Below are 16,192 nucleotides of genomic sequence, written 5' to 3' on the forward strand. Positions count from 1 at the left end.
GTTTCGCCCCTCATCCAAGAGGCTTCGTCGGTCTGAGGCCTAGCCATTTGTTTTTTTTAACAAAAAAACGAAGTCCAGATGACATGATTCAACCTTTTTTGTTGTTATATACCTGGATGACTGAGAAAACAAACTTTGTGTTTTTGAAACCATTAGTGAAAAGGCCAGACTTCAGGGGTATCTGAGGCAGGCTTGAAACACAAGAGTCAGGGTGGCTTCTGGGTAATACCAGATGGCTAGGCCTCAGACCGACGAAGCCTCTTGGATGAGGGGCGAAACGTTTCTTTTTAACAAAAAAACGAAGTCCAGATGACATGATTCAACCTTTTTTGTTATTACTCAAGACCAATAAAAAAATTAAAAAAAAGATTTTTAGAAATGTTGGCCAAATGAAGCATGATTATGTACAGCACTCAATGTTTAGTTGTTGCTCCTTTTGCCTGGATTACTGCAGCAATGCGGCGTAGCATGGAGTCGGTCAGTCTGTGGCTCTGCTCAGGTGTGATGAGAGTCCAGGTTGCTCTGATAGTGACCTTCAGCTCTTCTGAATCGTTGAGTCTGGCATATCACATCTTCCTCTTCACATAGATTTTCTATGGGATTAAGGTCAGAAGAGTTTGCTGGCCAATTACTAACAGGGATACCATGGTCCTTAAACCAGGTACTGGTAGCTTTAGAACTGTGTGCAGGTGCCAAGTCCTGTTGGAAAATGAAATCTGTATCTCCATAAAGTTGGTCAGAAGCAGAAAGTGCTCTAAAAAAAAAAACCTGATAGATGGCTGCATTGACCTTGAACCTCAGAAAACACAGTGGACCAACACCAGCAGATGACATGGCACCCCCAAACCATCACTGACTGGAAACTTGACACTGGACCTCAAGCAACGTGGATTATGTGCCTCTCCTCTCTTCCTCCAGACTCTGGGACCTTTAGTTTCCAAAGGAAATGCAACATTTACTTCAGAGAACATAACTTTGGACCACTCAGCAACAGTCCAGTCCTTTTTGTCTTTAGCCCAGGCGAGATGCTTCTGACGATGTCTCGATCAAGAGTGGCTTGACACAAGGAATGCGACAGCTGAAACCCATGTCTTGTGTACATCTGTGCGTGGTGGTTCTTGAAGCACTGACTCCAGCTTTGTGAATCTCTCCCACATTTTGGAATGGGTTTTGTTTCACCATCCTCTCCAGCGTGCGTTTATCCTTATTGATTGTACACTTTTTTTTTCCTACCACATCATTTCCTTCCCTTCGCTTCTCTAATGTGCTTGGACACAGAGCTCTGTGAACAGCCAGCCTCTTTAACAATGACCTTTTGTTTCTTGCCCTGCTTGTGCAGTGTCAGTGGTCGTCTTTTGTACAACTGTCAAGACAGCAGTCTTCCCCATGATCATGTAGCCTACAGAACTAGACAGACCGTTTGCAGGTGTTTTGAGTTAATTATCCGATTAGATTGTGGCACCAAGCGTCTTCAATATTGAACCTTTTCACAATATACCAGTTTTCTGAGATACTGAATTTGGGAGTTTCATTAGTTGTCAGTTATAATCATCAACATTAAAAGAAATAAACATTTGAAATAAATAAACATTTGAAATATATCAGTCTGTGTGTAATGAATGAATATACAAGTTTCACTTTTTGAATGGACTTACTGAAATAAACTTTTTCATGATATTCTAATTTTATGACCAACACCTGTATTGCCAGGGGGTCTATAACTTAACCACCACACTAAATGAGGGACTACTGTACCTGCAATTCATAATTTCATGGCAATATAACTGGAAAACTACAACAGTAAACTTTCAAACCACAGGTTCAGGATAACCTTTTACGTTTAATACTTTTCAATGGTATTTTTACTCTGTAAATAAACCTAACAAATTACCCTTTGAAATTGAACTATAATATCTTGTTTAAAGCAGAATGCTTCTGAGGTCTATTAATAATGCTGACAGTGTTGTGGAAAAACTGTTTATACAACAGCACACATTTTAAAGTCATTTATTATACAAACAGCTTTACAATTACTGTAAATTACATCTCATGATTCCTTCAGTATAAAGATTGATTGCAATTTATTTAAAATAAAGTTTTAAAAACGATACAGGAGCTGTGCAGAATATGCCAAGTTCACGTTCAAATTCAACTCCGTCGTGAAATTATTCTAAAATTTAACATCTTCAATTATCAACAAGCATCAAGATTAGAGATGACCAAAAGGAAAGCAACCATTTCATAATTAAGGTAAATTTAACACTCAGTTTAAATCATGCACCAGTGCTGCTAAATACAGCAGAACATAGCATTTATATTTGCAGCGTGCACAAAGAGTAGAGAGAGAGTTCTCTATAATTCTTGCAGTAATTGCATTATTCCATTTGTGCTACAAGTAGCTTGGGACGAACCTCAAGCTTCTCAAAGAGAAGAACTTGGGCTTTACTGGTGGACGTCTAACAGAAGGAGTGCAGAAAGAGAGAAATCTGAGAAGCACATAAAAAAAGAAGAAACATCGATTGAAGCTGCAGAGAAAGATTTCAGGTTATGATAAGCTGCAGAAAAGACGGAGGTAAGGTGAGTCAGCGTTCAGTTCGAGATGGTTATAGATTTGTTTACTGCACACAAAGCATTTAATCTTAATGAACCAGACAAAGAGTGGAAACAACATGTCATGCTCTGATGAATGATGGCACGAGGATGCAGACAAGGTGCTGGCTTACCCTTCCCTCCTGTCACCAGCTGGAGCAGGACTGGCTGATATCCTGGGCTGGGAGGAAGTGGAGCTTTGGGATTGGCTGCTGGAGAAAGACGATGTGTCCAAGTTGACGGGTGACGTCGGAGGCGTCAGGCTGCTACACTCCGAGTGTGAAAGAGAGCCTGGAGTGACAGAGACAAGCGCTTGTGTCATGTACAGCAACAGCATTCACCAACAGGTGATGTAATCCAGACCTTTGTCTGATCCAGCAGAGCGACAGGAACGAGCTGGAGGGATCTTAATGCGTTCTGCACGAAACCGTAAAGCACCAGGGGAGCCTAAAACAAAGAACACGGAAACACTCAGTCTTACTAGAAATGAAGAATTCCTGTGATTTGCTTATCTAATGAACATGAGCGTTTAGATCGATGCAGCCTCTTAGTTGCCGTCATGACCTGAGCTGAATCAGATCCATTTTTATTGCGTTTCTTCTTAAGGTTATGTCACTTAAAGAAGAAATCAAATGTGTAATCTTTGCTTTGTACTAAACTATACGTTAAGCTTTCTCTTCCTTAGAACAAACAGCCTTGAGCTTCAAACCTCTTGATAAATCAAAAACAATCTTTCAGCACGTGGTAGACACAGTTTCATTCAACTCCCGTGGTCCACAGCATTTTAAAACCTACTGAATTCAGGATCAAATGCTCTCAGTAACATTAATGAAGAGGATTTGTAAAAAACTAAAGAAACTTCCAGCCCTTTTTATTTCCATAAACAAAAATATATTTTGTATTTTTTTTATTTTATATTATTGCTGAAGATTCTTTAAATACTGCAACCCATTGTGGAACAACAAAAAAAAGTCTAGTTTTTATTTTTTCCCCAAGGTTAACTGAAATAATAGCCTGCCCAGACCCAACAAATTAAATTAGAAGAATTTGGCAGAATAAAAGAAGATCCTGAGTTTGCAACTAAACTTATTAAAACAGTAGGAAGTTGTTTGGCTTGAACAGGCACTTGATCTTTTATCGTAATCCGTTTTCTTTTACATTGAAATAGAAACACCTGGATTGTCCCGTGTAACAAAATATTAGTGCATCCACAAAGTATTCACAGCCAGCGCTTCACTTTACACATTTTCTGATGTTACAGCCTTATTAGTGTATTATTGTCTTTCTTCAAAGTCCTACACACAATACCCCAATATGACAATGTGAAGAAATAGATTTGAGCAAATTTATGCAAAATAGAAAAATCACATTTATTAAGTGTTCACAGCCTTTAATACTTTGTTGATCCACCTCTGGCAGCAGTTACAGCCTCCAGACTTTTTGAATGTGATGCTTCAAGCTTAGCACACCTCTCTTTAGACCAGGGGTGCCCAAACTCTTTCCCTTAGAGGGACAAATTTAAAATCCATCAGAGGGCTGCAGGCCAAACGCAATAATACATGAAATGCAAATAATTATTTAAAGTCCATTTATTTGTTATTTATCCTTCCATTCTGTATAAAGAACATTACAGAACAGGCTGCATTGGTGGTGGTGGGGGGTCCTCCCCCAGAGAATTTTGAATAAAATAGATGCCATTTCCTGCGTTCTGGTGTATTTTACAAAAGTTTATTACTGTAGATTAACATGAAACAAAAGTAAAAACTTTGTTATTGAAATCTGACTGCAAAGCGTTCGTAATGCAACACCACAGCAGCTCTGCAGGTAAGGGACGTTCACTTAGCACATATCGAGGTTGCTGATTGGTCCGTTGCTGATGTGCCTACTGGCTTGATTTGACAGGTGGCAGGACTCGTGCAAAAAACAAACAAATTAATCCGATTTTATTGGCCCATTGGAGACTTATTGATTCCATAGTTATCAATATTTTGGTGAATCTAAGGTTTGAGAATCGTTTCCTTACACAATCCTAATGATGGTTTCTTTCAATTTAAACTCGGCACCCCTGAAAAATAAAGAGGCTCAAATCACCACTAAAACCAGTTCATATTTACAATTTACTTTTAAACACTGTGATTTATAAGTGTGTTCTGTCAAAGGAAAATGTTATTCAGTGACAAGAAACTGCAGAGGGATGGTAGAAAGTCTGTCAAAATAAAATATAAATTAAATTATTTTAAAAATGCATAAATTATCTACTCTACTGTGAATCCATGTAGTTTAATTATGGTAGTCAGGTCGACTAACAATAAAGTTAATGGGTGGAGTCAATGAGTGTAAACACATTGATTCTTCAAAAGGAAATTTTAATATAGTAATGAGGACAGCTTGTGGACCAACTGAAATGGCTTGGCGGGCCAACTTTGGCCCACGGGCCCCACTTTGGGCACACCTGCTTTAGACAGTTTCTTATTCTTCTCTGCAGTACTTTTCAAACTATCAGGTTGGATGGAAACGTCTGTGCAACCATTTTCAGATATCCCCAGAGATGTTCAACAGGATTCAAGCCTGGACTCTGGCTTGGCCACTCCAGGATCTTCAGAGTGGTCCTGCAGCCACTCCTTGGAGATGTTGGCCATGTGCTTTGGGTCGTTGTCCTGATGAAAAATGAACCGTCGCCCCAGTCTGAGGTCAAGAGCGCTCTGGAGCAAGTTTTCATCCTGGATGTCTCTACGTTGCTGCATTCATCTTTCCCTCTACCCTGACTAGTCTGCCAGTTCCTGCTGCTGAAAAACATTCCCATAGCATGATGCTGCCACCACCATGCTTCACTGTAGGGATGTCTTGACCTGGTGAGGAGCTGGTTTCCTCCAAACATGACGCCTGATATTCACATCAGACCAGAGAATTGTGTTTCTCATGGTCCGAGTCCTTCAGGTGTGTTTTGGTAAACCAGACAGGCTGTCACGTGCCTTTTATTAAGGAGTGGGTTTCATCTGGCCACCATCATCACACAGGCCTGATTAGTGGATTGCTGCAGAGATGTTTGTCCTGGAAGGTTCTCCTTTCTCCACAGAGGAACACTGGCGCTCTGACAGAGTGACCATCAGGTCCTTCTCCCCTGTTCGCTCAGTTTAGACAGGCGGCCAGCTCTAGGAGGAGTCCTGGTGGTTTGGAACTTCTTCCATATATGGAGGCCACTGGGCTCATTGGGACCATCTAAGCAGCAGAATTTTTCCGTTTCCTTCTCCAGATTTGTGCCTCAACACAGTCCTGTCTCGGAGGTCTACAGACAATTCCTTTGTCTTCATGCTTGGTGTTCGTGCTCTGACTTGCACCAACTGTGGGACCTTCTATAGACAGGTGCGTTTCCAAGTCAAGTCCAAGCAACTGGATTTACCACAGGTGGACTCCTTAAGTTGTACCAACATCTCAAGGATGATCAGTGGAAACATGTGAGCTCAAGTTGGGAGCATCATCGCAAAGAGTGAATACGTAAATGTGATTTTAATTATCTATTTTTAACAAATTGGCAAAAAAAAATTTTTTAAATCACATTGTCATAATGGGGTATTGTGTGTAGAATTTTGAGTAACTAGGTAATTTATTAATTTAACACAATTTGAAATGAGGCAAAGCAAAATGTGGAAAAAGTGAAGCACTGAACACTTTCTGGATGCACTTCATATTCATGGCTAAACAAAAAAAAAAAAAACTGTTATCAGAACAAAATAAATTTAAAGTCACCAGAAATCAAATTGCTTTTTGGATGTTTTAAACATGTTCGGTTCAAAACTAGGACACCATACATACTCAGCCTGGCTGCAGAGGGCAGCGAGTCAGTGCCGTGTGGTGTTTGGCTGCAGTTGGTCTCCGTCAAGTCTCCATTGCGCTTGTGGCTGAGGTCCAGACTAAGGGGTCCATGATTCTGGGGCCTAAAAGTAGAAAGAGAGGCCTATGTAAGTCCCCCGGCAGTCAATTATTCAACCCAGAGCAAGATCTGATTTGCTTCATGCCATCTGTTCATGAGATCTGGGGCAGGGTGGACACTTTTGTACATGCAACACAACAGATTTGGGTCTTTTTACCCTCCTTCCTACACGATGTTATTAATTTTTATAATAGATGGGAGCCGTACAAGACCCTTATGACAAGTCTAAAATATTTGTATTAAAAAAAAAAAAGGTTTATTCAGTTGAACAACAAAATAGATTTAGCTTAAAAACAAACTGGCAGAAACCTCTGTTGTGAATGAAGATGGATTCCTGAGTTAGGAGCTGAAGGACAGTTGTTGGTTTGAATCTCGTGGCTCAAGGTTGTATAAACTGGGTTCTTCATAGCAGCTGCCACAGCAGGACACTGCGCTAAACGTCGCTGGGGTGGGTCTAATAAAATAAATAAAAACAGGCTTGAGCTCTAGTTTTTATTAACTGACAAATGCACGTTTATTTAAATGCAAATCGGAACACGTTCAGATGTGCTGATGACTCACGTGCCGAGATGCTAATGTAGCCCGGGGGTGCAAATGGCATGCTGTAACGATTAGTCCTCAAAGGAGAGAAACGTAACAAGTCCACTGGCTCCGGGGAGTGCTCATCGTTAGAGAAACTTTGTGTCTGAGGGGAAAACAAAACCAGACGGCAAAAAAAATTATTCAAAATTCAGTCAGGTCATCAGGACGGTTTCAGACAGCTAACAGTACTTTTTTTTAATCTGAATCACTCTCCAAACAAGAAATCCAGTGTACCCATTACACAGGCATGCATTTCAAAATGCTAAAGCAGCACTCCTCTCGTTTGTTTATCAGGATACACAACTTATAAACCAGTTACCTGCATGGGAGCAGGGATGTGTAACGGAGTCACATTCCGCCGCAGAGCTGGTGCAGATTTTGGACGGTACCGCCTCCTCTCCTGCATCTCTGCTCTGCGTCGACTCCCTTCATCCTCACAGTGTTTCTTGGTCTTTTCTGGAGGCGTGTTGACGTAGTAGAGCTGGCTCCCCACCAACCCCTCATCCTGGGGGCTTGCGCCTTGAGCCGCAGAGGCAGGAGGAGTGCCATTGGTGATGGTGGAGTCGGACGCAGAGCTGTTTTGTTGACGATGTTTGAATCTAAACGAGTCGCTCCTGGCTGGTGGGGTGGGTGGTGTCTGAGCAGGTTCAGACACGGAGCTTTGTGGAGAGTGCTTGGACATTTGAGACATGTAGTCCAGCTGAGGGTTTGCCTCAGGCCTCCTGAAAGCAGCCACATCAAAGATGGACTTCCTCTGTTTGGGTTTTTTAAAGATTGACAGTGGGTTTGCTTCAGTAATAGAAGTTCCCATTATGACTTTTGGCCATGTCCCTCCACCAGCCTTCAGCGGAAAGCTCTGCCCTCCATCTACAGACGACTGAGTAGAGTTTCCTTCAGAAAGAACAGGGGTGAAGGTGAGAGGATGAGGGCCGAGATCCGGCCTCCGGTAACAGAGTGCTGGATGCGGCTCTGAAGGACTGTGGGAAATGGAAACCGAGCAGGCGTGCTGGGAGCTATGGGAAAAGGTTTTGTGGCGGGGATGAGAGCTGCTGCCGTTTTCCAAAGAATCACAAGTTTCTTTAAAGACGCGCTCTTCTCTGCTGCCCGACTTGTAGCTTTCAGTTTGAGTCGAGCAGTTGTGCTTAGAGTTCCTGCAGCTCCTGGTGTGGATTTCTCCAGACTGGAACCGCAAAGTCTTTTCTGAGTCCCTCAACATTTCAAACAAATTGTGTCCGGAACAGCTCGGTGGGAAAAACTGTCAAAGGGAAGTAAATACGCAATTAGTAGTTTCTTACTTATTTAATCTACGTTCAAAAATAAATCACGCCATAAACAACTTGACAGCCACTACTATAGAATTAGGTTTGTCGCAATAAACAATAAATCAATTAATCGCATGATAAATTTAAATTATTGACCTCAGTCTCATTTAACGGCTTTATTGTTTCTTCGTGTCAGTCTTTCTCCTGAAGACGAGGCTCAACTCCGGTGCTCTTCATTGACCCCTCCATTTTGCTTTTCCCTTTAAAACCCATTTTAAACGACCCAAAATTGTGTTTTTGGATTGTTAAAAGCAGATCAGCTGAGAAGCTAAGCTACGAGCTAAGCTAACAGGCCAACCTTGGGGGAAAAAACCTCCGTCTTGTCGAAGCTCCAAAATTCACGGTTGAAACCCGTGCCTTCATGTAAAAAGTTGTTTTTCTCTACAAAAAGCTGAGAACTTGTTTACTGATTTTTTTTTATTAAAAGCTTTGTGTGAAAAATGCTATGCTAAAGAGCTCAAACCACACAGAGCATCCGCCATTTTTGAGAACTGAAGAGAGACAGCCCATGTCACGTCAAGGGGCCTCCCTCCCATTTTTCTTAAAGAGACACGCTGCTCATTCCCTCACTATCCATCCTTCAGTTCAAACAGCCCTATACTTTCATCAAGTGGTCAAAAAAGGTACTTCACAAAAATTTTAAATTTCTTCTTAAATTTGACATTACTAATTATTGTCAAATTTCAAACATTATCGTTTATCGCAATAATTTGAGACAATCGCCCAGCAAAATGTGTTATCGTGACAGGCCTAGATATGATAAATAATACTCTTATTTTGTAAAGTCTGAGGTGGTCACCTTCATTAGGGAGATCCTGAGAGAGTTTCCACAGTTCCTCAACAGAGATTCACATTCAGAGAGACATTTGTCATCAAGTTCAATCCCATTGATCTGTGTACAAAAAGAAAAAACAAAGTAAGACTTTGATTATTGCACTTTTCTGCCAAGGCCGAGATGATGTCCTGCAGGACTGGAGTGGTGCCAGCCATCTTTCCTGCACATCAACGCATCAAAAACAAAAGTGATGTGCATAGACTTTAGGAAGGCTCCTGCCCCTCTCCCTCCTGTTATTATTAAGGGTCAGGTAGTGGAAGAGGTGCAAGAACACAAGTACCTGGGCATAACGATGGACAAAAAAAATTGACATTTGAGTCCCAGACTGATGGAATCTGCCGGAAAATACACAAGAGGCATTTCCTCTGGAAGCCGAGGAGCTTAAATGTTGACTGCATTTTTATTAAAATGTTTTACAGCCGTTTTATTGAATCTGTCTCAATTTTTTCATTTCTTTGCTGGTTTGGGTTGTTGAACTTGAAAAAAAAAAAAAACCTAAACGCCTACAGGGTGTTGTCAAAGAATGCAGAAAATTCATAGGGAATCAATTGAATTACATCATGGACCTATTCAAGTCCAGATCAGTATCCAAAGCCAAAAAACTAAAATAAAAATTGGTAGATTCCACGCATCCTCTACACATCAATCTACTAATTTTTATTTTTCTGTGGACCTAGGTACACAGTAGAACGAACAGATTAAAGAACTCTTTCATCCCCACAGTAATTGGTTTTTAAATTAAATATAGATTTAATGCCTTGACCCAAGGTTATTTAATTATTACAGTCAAGACGCTTTTTTTTTTTTTAGTCATGTTTTTATGCATTATTAATATTGTAACTTTTTACCCTGTTTTTATTAACTTTGTCATGATTAAAAGTTTGTATGAATGTGCTGGCTGTCATTACCACTACTACTTATTGTAAATGAATTGCCCTTCAGGGACTTAAGTGAAGTGAAGGCAGAACACTGTAATCTCTAAAATTCAGTGATTATAGACAAGCAGACCAAAAAATAAATAATAATTTAATAAAGCAACTTAAATACTTTAAATTTTTAAAAAGGAACTTGACTTTAAAAAGTATGTAAAATCAGAAATTACTGCATTCCAGTTTCATAAAATCAATCAATCAGCCTTTATTTAGACAGGTAAATCCCATTGAGCCTCGAGGACTCATTTTTACAAGAGAGACCTGATTTCCATGAAGACCATGACCATGAAGATTTGATAAAATCTTCATGAAGCCTTCAAAATATTAATTTAATGCAGACTCACAGGAAGTCCTGTCTCCCTGTGGCTATCAAACTTTTCAACTCCTCCCCCTTTCTTCACAGAACAATAAAATTAATTCTGCACTACAATAAAACAATTTAATGTTTCTGTCTGCACCTGACCCGTTTTAGAAATTAATTGGCATTTTCATATTCTTGGTTTTTTTTTAATATTCCGTTTTGTTTTTATGTGCATTATTCCTTGTGTACGTTCCTTTGTATTGAAACTCTGGCACAATAATTTCCTGCAGATCAATAGTTTTTAATTTTATTTTAGATTAGGCATGTATCAAAACTTTATACACAGTAATTTTTACTTTGACAGAAGAAATGGTTAAATAATGGATTTGACCAAAATGTTCCCAAGAATAAAACTACATTTTCTGAACTTTAACGTTGCATATGCACATACACTATAGTCTGTGTTTGTCTGTTCTTGGCCAGTAGAGGGCGCTGCAGGCTAGATTTAATCTAATAGTTGTGTTTTGGCACTAAAGCAGCTTGTTTTGAGTAACTCCAGTTTTTAAGCTGGCATACTTACCGCTAATAGTCTGTCACCAACAGTAAGATTACAATCTCTGGAGGCTGGACTTCCTGCAGCCAAACTGGCAACAAAAACTCCACTTTCCAAACTAATGCCACAGTCTGAGAAGAAAGACGAGAAACATTTGTCATTTACAGAAAACTGCCTTCAAATAAAGTAAAACAGAATCTTCAATCGCACTGGAATATTGTTCGTACTTTTTAAAGCAAAATGATTTTGAGTAAAAATACTTAATCTTGCTTCTTATGTGGAACTTGAAGCTGACCTTTGTGTCCGGCCAGGTTTATCTGGATCGGAGTAACAATCCGTCCCCCACACGACTTTCGTCTTCGTACCACCATATTGATCACCCCCTCCTCGTTCAACACAGCTTTGATCGCCTGCTTTCTGTCCTTATTAGTCAAATCGACATCATTTATTTTCAACAGCCAATCGTTCACCCTGCAGCGAGAAAGATTAGCTTTTACTCCGTTTAAAGATTTAATAGTACAAAAAAAATAAAAAAATTTAAAAAAAAGCATCATCACCAAATCTATCAAGTATTAGAGCAAAAAACAATGTTTACCTTAATCTCCCTTCAGCAATACCTCCTTTATCCACCTTGGAGACAAATATGATGCTATCGCCTGGTAAATATGAATCATTTACCCCTTCAGCAATTTCAAACCCAAGAGCATTCAAATCCATATCCTAGGGGGAAAAAGACCACACAGAAAATGTCTCAATGTTTTGATTGAACTTTATGCATTTGTTTAGTACGGTAATTAAAAGTACGACTAACTTACTCTTTGCTTTTCAAGCTCTACAACTTCCGTTTCCCATTCTATAGAGTCTGTGTCTATGGCTGAATCGTGTGAACTGTGAACAATCAGCTGCTGATATCGTGCTTCCTTCTCCAATTGATTATCCAGCTTTTCTCTGCAAGAAAACAGAAAACATTCAGCTCTTTGGGAAAAGTTCAGATTAAATGTCTCCACTTTGCATTAAAGTATACCCAGTCAAAAGAAACGCTCATCTATATAGCCTAATAATTTTATTTTTTTTATTCGTTTATTCATTCACTTAAAAAGAAACAAAATAACTCAAAAGGAAAAAAAATACATTGAATGAAAAGGGTGCAGAAAGAAGACAAAATTTTTATATCTGCCCCTTATTTAAAAATGTATATATAAAATTACAAAAAAAACAATTTACGCAAGAACATCTCCAAAAAGTAAAAAAAAAAAATATTAGGCAGCCTTCACATGGCATCATATTTTCCTAACAAATTTAACTTGCTCATCTTTTTAAACAAATTGTTTTTGAAATTGTTATTGTGATATTACTCCTTCAGATTAGTTCTGAATGGAGGTTTTACAAACATTTCCATTCCTTTAAGGTTAAAGACTCTTTATTAACAAATTTTAATTTAATATTTGGGGATAATATGTTTTATGAACTTTATACATGACTTGTAAAATACTATATTCAACCAAATCATAAATTTTTATTTCAGATGATGAAATAATAGATTTGTTGGGTGACCATAGCATTTCCTACTATTAATTCTTATAGCTCTTTTTTGTAAACTAAAAATAGGATTTGTAATTGTTTTGCATGCTTTTCCCAAACTTCAATACAAGATGTTAAATATGGAACTATCATTATATTATACAATACAAAGCTTTGTTATTCAAAAACTTACTTTATATACAGTAATGCAATTGATTTAGCCATTTTTATTCTTAAGTAATTTACATGAGATTTCCATGTCGGCTTCTCATCAATAACGACACCCAAAAATATTATTTCATTAACTATGAATTTCAATACTGTCAATTTTAAATGGGACTTCAATAATTTTATTTATATTACAAACTATCATGTAGTTTGTTTGTTCCTAATTTAATGGTAACTTAAGTTGGAACCAAGTTTGTATTTTTACAAATTCTGCCTGTATCACCTTTAACATCCGTTCAATATCTTCACCCGAACAAAAAAAAAAAAAATCCATCATCTGCAAAGAAAACACTTCAAAAGCCCCGACACGTCAACCAGATTATTCACATACAAAACAAACAACTTTGTTCCCAACTCAGAGCTTTGAGGAACTCCACACCCATTCACACAAAATTCAGATCTTACATTGTTTACCTGTACAAACTGTCTCCTATCATTCAAATAACTGGATACCCACTGCAGTGCTAATAATGTTTTGTTAGTCCTAAAATAGTGCAGATAATGTTGCACGGGGGGAGAGTCAAATAAGTGTGGAGGAAAGACGCACTTTAGTTCTTTGAGTTCCCGTGTAGCATCATTTTTCTGCTTTCTCATGTCATCCAGATTCCTTAGAGCATCTGCCAAATCACTCACAGCTCTGTCTCGCTCTCGTCTCAGGTTGTCACACAGCGTGCTGGATGGAGTAAACAATACCATAAATTAGCCGACATCTATTTTTAGACAAATCTGTGCTTACGAGCAGTAACCATATGAAATATGTGGACATTCTACAGACAGGCGTCCTTTAAACGGATGGTTTACCGTATGCTCTCCCTCTCTGCCACTATCTTGTCCCGCTCCTGAAAGGCCCAGTCCCGTCGACATTTGGCCACCTCTGCTTCTTGCAGCGCTTCCTTCAGCTCCTGAGAGATGGCCTCGTACTGCTTCCTCAGCATCTCGATCTCCTTGTTGGCTCGCTCCATGTCCAGAGTAGCGGAGTCTTGTTTCTGGAGGTGCAGACAAAAATGCAGGGCGATAAAAGAATCGTGTCAAAGTGCACAAAAGAGGCAGACAAGTCTGCTGCTTTTAATCTAGTAAAGCACAATTAAAACCTTTACTTAAAGTCTTATTCTGAAAAAGGCCAATAATTTAAGTCAACCTTTGAATACTGTTGCATAGAAACACTGTGAGCAACAGTGTAACTTGATCTAAAAACACTGCCTCTTGCTGTTAAAATCATTCAAAAATAAGTTCTCATCCCAGTCTTTTTCCCCTCAACAATAACATTTTTCAGCCTGTAAGTCGCAGTTTTTGCATAATTTACATGCCCTGTGCCTTATAAGACACATTTATGGATTTTTTTCCCCATATTTATAAACCAGTTTTTGGCTGAGATATTACCGTTTTCATTCATTCTTACTGAAAATATTGAACCACTAGATGGCACTTTAGTATGGCATGCCATTTTGTCATGCAATAGGTAAAAGTAGCCATTAATGACACAATCGGCTTGCCATCATTTCTCTGCGCCGCCTCGGCGAAATGCAGTGGATTTGACCATTAAAGGGCATTTATTAAGTAAAAGTTAAACAGACACACCTTTACTCTGAAGAGGAGCAAAAAAAAATTATTTTTTTTAATTGATTTTGGGTGGTTAACTTGTTAAATTTCGAAGAAATTCACAGCGTGCTCTCCCTCTGCGTGCTTCCGCAAATCGGGTTTTGAAATGCAGCCGATTTGACAAAGTGCATTTATTAAGGAAAAGTTAGACTGAGACACATCTTTAATATAATTTCGAGCAAACAAGTAATTTGAATTGATGTGACTTATAAGGAGGTGCAACGTGTACAGTGGAAAATACGGTAAGGTGCAAAATCTTTCACAAGGTTAGGACAGAAGTCTGCAACCTGCAGCTCAGGGGCCACATGCAGCTCTTTAGTTTCTCAATTGTGATACTTTGAAGCTTTGACCAAAACTAACATAATACTGCCATTTTTTTTATTTTTTTTATTATTAATCCCACAACAGAGAATGCGGGTTTTAGCTGGGGGGGGTTGGGGACATTTTCTGTAAATTTGTGAAATACAAGAAGTGAAACGTGTTCATTACATTTAGCTACTTCATTTATCCAACCTCCAAGCTTAGTGGGATATTTCTTAAAAATAAATAACTTGTCCAGAAAAATGGCAATTTTTTTCTGCATACTTTAAAATTTTATGTTTTATTATACTTAATTTTAAGTCAGTAAAAAAACACTTGCATACGCCTGCAAAGACTTTGTAGAAACCATTTTTCCCCTAATTTTGAGTTTTCCTTTTACCCTAAAATGTTAAAAAAATAAAAAAAAATAAAAAAATAAATAAATAAATAAATAAATCACATTTTTAGTTTTATGTCAGCCCAACTGGCCAGAAAAACCTTCCTCCAACAACCTCCAAGTGGCCCATGGGCCACCAGTTGATAAGCAGGTTTTGCAGCTCAAGACACTGTGAGAACAGTGGCAGAAATGGCTCTTTAGGTCAAAAAGATCGCAGACCCCTGGGTTAGTATAAACGGGTCTGAGCCCTTTCTGTGCAATCCTTCAAACCAATCAATAGGTTTAAAATGATTTTGAAGCCACGTAATTAATACAGCTGTAAATGTACACTATGCATGTACACTGTATGCATGTACACTGTACAAAGTACACTACAAACAAAAAGCCATCCTCTGACGTGAACAGGATCATGGATATAACGGAATAAGTGGGGTTTAAAGCTGGTCAGATATAGAACAAATGTCTGATGAGTCTATTGGTCTCATTTTAAATAACTCTAGAGCGAATGACAGTTAATTTATGCTCTCAATACACTTAAGTCTGCTGCTAAATTAGACTTGACTGCACTATTCATTTCTGACACTGTGCCGTTTGTCACTTTAATTAGTGGCAATTTTCCTAATGCAAGAATCTTTGGCTTTCCTTATAATAAGCTGACGATCAGTAAAAGTGAACAGTGAAGCTCATTTCTCATTTAAATCAATGAGTGGAAACTGCACAGCTGATGAAAACAAACTTTTACTACCATCACAATGAGAGGAGCTCAAAGGATTATTGTTGAAGTAAATCTATCCTTTTATTTGGACTGATGAATAACCCTCTGTCTGGCTACCTGTCTGGCCTGGTAATACTCTCGCAGCAGCTGGTCCCTCTGAATGATGGCCTCTGTCCTCTCCTTGCGGGCCACATCCCTCTCCTCACGCACTGTCTCAATGGCTTTGCAGGCCTGACTCAGCTCCTTCTGAGCCTCCGTCTTGTCCTTCACCTCATGGCAGTATTTCTCCAGCAGCTCGTTCTTTTCACAGATTGCTTGATCTCTGTCCACTAGTGCAGAGGCCAGTTCCTTCGTGTTGCAAAAACAATACCAGTAAACATTAATAAT

At 38.9% G+C, this 16,192-nt stretch overlaps 1 protein-coding gene across 1 annotated transcript in view; it reads right to left on the reverse strand.

Annotated features, from left to right (window-relative positions):
- The window catches only part of LOC119424022 (disks large homolog 5), a 46,005-nt gene that overhangs the window by 14,192 nt on the left and 15,621 nt on the right, over window positions 1-16,192 (reverse strand). Inside the window, exons 8-21 of the mRNA XM_037691479.1 lie at window positions 15,923-16,153; window positions 13,596-13,780; window positions 13,342-13,467; window positions 11,861-11,993; window positions 11,641-11,765; window positions 11,341-11,516; window positions 11,073-11,176; window positions 9,224-9,316; window positions 7,422-8,357; window positions 7,082-7,205; window positions 6,830-6,974; window positions 6,403-6,524; window positions 2,953-3,036; window positions 2,724-2,880 (exon numbers count right to left, since the gene is read on the reverse strand). Coding sequence (XP_037547407.1) covers window positions 2,724-2,880; window positions 2,953-3,036; window positions 6,403-6,524; window positions 6,830-6,974; window positions 7,082-7,205; window positions 7,422-8,357; window positions 9,224-9,316; window positions 11,073-11,176; window positions 11,341-11,516; window positions 11,641-11,765; window positions 11,861-11,993; window positions 13,342-13,467; window positions 13,596-13,780; window positions 15,923-16,153 — 2,741 coding nt within the window. The remainder of the gene's footprint in view (window positions 1-2,723; window positions 2,881-2,952; window positions 3,037-6,402; window positions 6,525-6,829; window positions 6,975-7,081; window positions 7,206-7,421; window positions 8,358-9,223; window positions 9,317-11,072; window positions 11,177-11,340; window positions 11,517-11,640; window positions 11,766-11,860; window positions 11,994-13,341; window positions 13,468-13,595; window positions 13,781-15,922; window positions 16,154-16,192) is intronic.

The sequence above is a fragment of the Nematolebias whitei genome, chromosome 17 (genome assembly GCF_014905685.2).
Source record: "Nematolebias whitei isolate Nwh7 chromosome 17, NemWhi1, whole genome shotgun sequence".
NCBI lineage: Eukaryota > Metazoa > Chordata > Actinopteri > Cyprinodontiformes > Rivulidae > Nematolebias > Nematolebias whitei.